At 39.9% G+C, this 2487-nt stretch overlaps 1 protein-coding gene across 2 annotated transcripts in view; it reads left to right on the top strand.

Annotated features, from left to right (window-relative positions):
* The window catches only part of LOC107548353 (glycine receptor subunit beta-like), a 35084-nt gene that overhangs the window by 13924 nt on the left and 18673 nt on the right, over positions 1–2487 (top strand). For both annotated transcript variants that reach the window (XM_016229022.1, XM_016229021.1), the window contains 2 exons: positions 1885–1952; positions 2181–2407. In XM_016229022.1, the coding sequence (XP_016084508.1) occupies positions 1885–1952; positions 2181–2407 (295 nt within the window). The remainder of the gene's footprint in view (positions 1–1884; positions 1953–2180; positions 2408–2487) is intronic.

Below are 2487 nucleotides of genomic sequence, written 5' to 3'. Positions count from 1 at the left end.
AGAACAAGAGCTTGAACAAGGAGTTGTGTTGCATGTTCTGAAAGAAAGGACCTGATCTTCCTAATGTTGTATAAAGCAAATCTGCAGGACCGGACAGTTTTAGCAATGTGGTCTGAAGGAGTTTTTGAAGGAGTGAAGCTGTTTTTGAAGGAGTTATAGTTGATGAGCCTAACTGGATGGTGAAATTCTGATAAAGTGATGGGTTTATTGAAACCACAAGCAGTTCTGTCTTAGCCAGTTTGAGTTGAAGGGGATGGTCCGTCATCCAACAAGAAATGTCTGTTAGACATGCTGAGATAGATGATAAATGTTCAGGAGAAGGAACCAAAGATGAAACCATAGCAGATAGCCGATAGGGTGAGAGAGAGCGTAGGTTACATCGAAAAGTGACATGTGTAGGGATATGTGTTGTGTTAGGAACTATGTTGAGGTTAAGAGTGAGGAGGAAGTGATCCGAGGTGTGCAGTGGAGTAACCAGTACATGATCAGTGGAGCAGTGTCGTGTGTAAATAAGGTCCAGTTGGTTGCCTGATTTGTGAGTAGCCGTAGTTAATAGTCGCTTGAGATTAAAGGAAGCAAGCAGAGTGTGGAAGTCTGCAGCCTGAGGTTTATCTAGGTGGATGTTGAAGTCTCCAAGCATAACTAGGGGAGTACCATCCTCAGGAAAGTTTGAGAGCAGCACATCTAATTCTTCCACGAAGTAACTTAATGGTCCTGGGGGTCGAAAAAACGACTATAAAATGGATTTTAAGAGGGTGGGTAATAGTGGCTGAATGTGATTCAAAGGAGCTGTTGATACTCAGAGATGGTAAAGGATTACATTTCCAATCATTAGAGATAAGCAGACCAGTACCTCCACCTCTTCCGGTCAGACGGGGGGAGTGGGAAAAAGAGAAATTATTTGAGAGTGCTGCAGGTGTAACATTGTCCTCTGGTTTGATCCATGTCTCTGTCAGGGCCATGAGGTTTAGTCTTGAATAACTAGTAAAAGAAGTAATAAAATCTGCTTTGTTTACAGCAGACTGGCAATTCCAGAGACCAATAGAAAAAGAAAGTAGTGTATTAGTAGACATAGGCAAAGTGCGCAAGTTGTTAGGATTGCGCTGCCTACAGTGTGTGATGCATGGTTTGTGAGTGGTAGTGATAGTAGGGATCTGGAAACACATAGTAAGAATTGGTTATAAAAACTGAAAACAGAAGGGAAACAAGGGGTAGGAAAGAGAATGATTCAGAAGTGATACTTATGTGTCTTGCCGGTGTCCCTGCTCGGTGGAGTCGACCGGTAGAGTCAATGGTCTTTACACTCTTCGGTCTTCACACGAGGAGAGCTTCACACGAGGGCTGCCGCGACCGCTGCCTCGGTGTACTAAGCTTTTTATATTCGTCTAACAAAACTCAAATTGAATTCAGCTGGACACACTTTCCTGTTTATCACACCAAATGCTCTAGCAAGTTCATAAAACAGCTATAAAATTCAATGCTTGCTTTTTTTCACAAAAAAGTCACAAATAACATAATGGATGACCTCATTAGAATGATAATTTAAATCACAGTGTCAAAGAATGGCAGAGTGCGTATTGTACAGAGTAATAGGAAATTATCTTCTGTGGTGCTGCTGGAGATCACAAGACCCTGTGGAATTAGAATGTGTCATTCTGAACCCAGTGGAATAAGAATATGTCAGAACGAAACTCCATTAGATCAATGGGCATCTGCTACAGTCCCGAGTTCTCACATCCAACAGAGCACAAAATATGCTCACATTTGAGAGTATTTATTTCGCACTTTGGTGAATCTGAGAACAGGACACATCTTTTATCCTACACACATGGCTGATGTCCATGATTTTATTCCTCTGAAAGGCATGCTATCATGTGTTTGCAGGTATCCCAGTGGAAGATAAGGTGAACATCTTCATCAACAGCTTTGGGTCAATCCAGGAGACCACAATGGTTTGTAAAAAAAACATTAGTTAGTATGTGTCTGTAATTTACTGTCTATTTATTCTACCCACCTAACTGTTTTTACATATCTTTTCTTTGCATATTTTTTGTTTCGTATTAGTCATTTATGCACACAATCTTGTTAAATGTTGTATGTTTGATTGATTTAAAAATATATTTGTCTATTTTTATACTACAGTATGTTGTACCAAGACAAGTTGTTTGTTTCATTTCCAGGATTACCGTGTTAACATATTCCTGCGCCAGCGCTGGAATGACCCACGGCTACGGTTGCCAGCTGATTTTAAGTCGGATGCATTGACCGTTGATCCAAAAATGTTCCAGTGTCTATGGAAACCAGATCTGTTTTTCGCCAATGAAAAAAATGCTAATTTTCACGATGTTACACAGGAAAACATACTCCTGTTCATTTTCCGCAATGGAGACGTCCTCATCAGCATGAGGTAATCCATGGTCAGATATTTCACAGTTTTGTAAAAAAATATACTGTGTATATATATATATATATATATATATATATATA

Source organism: Sinocyclocheilus grahami, unplaced genomic scaffold (assembly GCF_001515645.1).
Source record: "Sinocyclocheilus grahami isolate Dianchi unplaced genomic scaffold, SAMN03320097.WGS_v1.1 scaffold346.1, whole genome shotgun sequence".
NCBI lineage: Eukaryota > Metazoa > Chordata > Actinopteri > Cypriniformes > Cyprinidae > Sinocyclocheilus > Sinocyclocheilus grahami.
The sequence above is the reverse complement of the archived record's forward strand: the minus strand, read 5'-3'. Positions and strand labels throughout refer to the sequence as shown.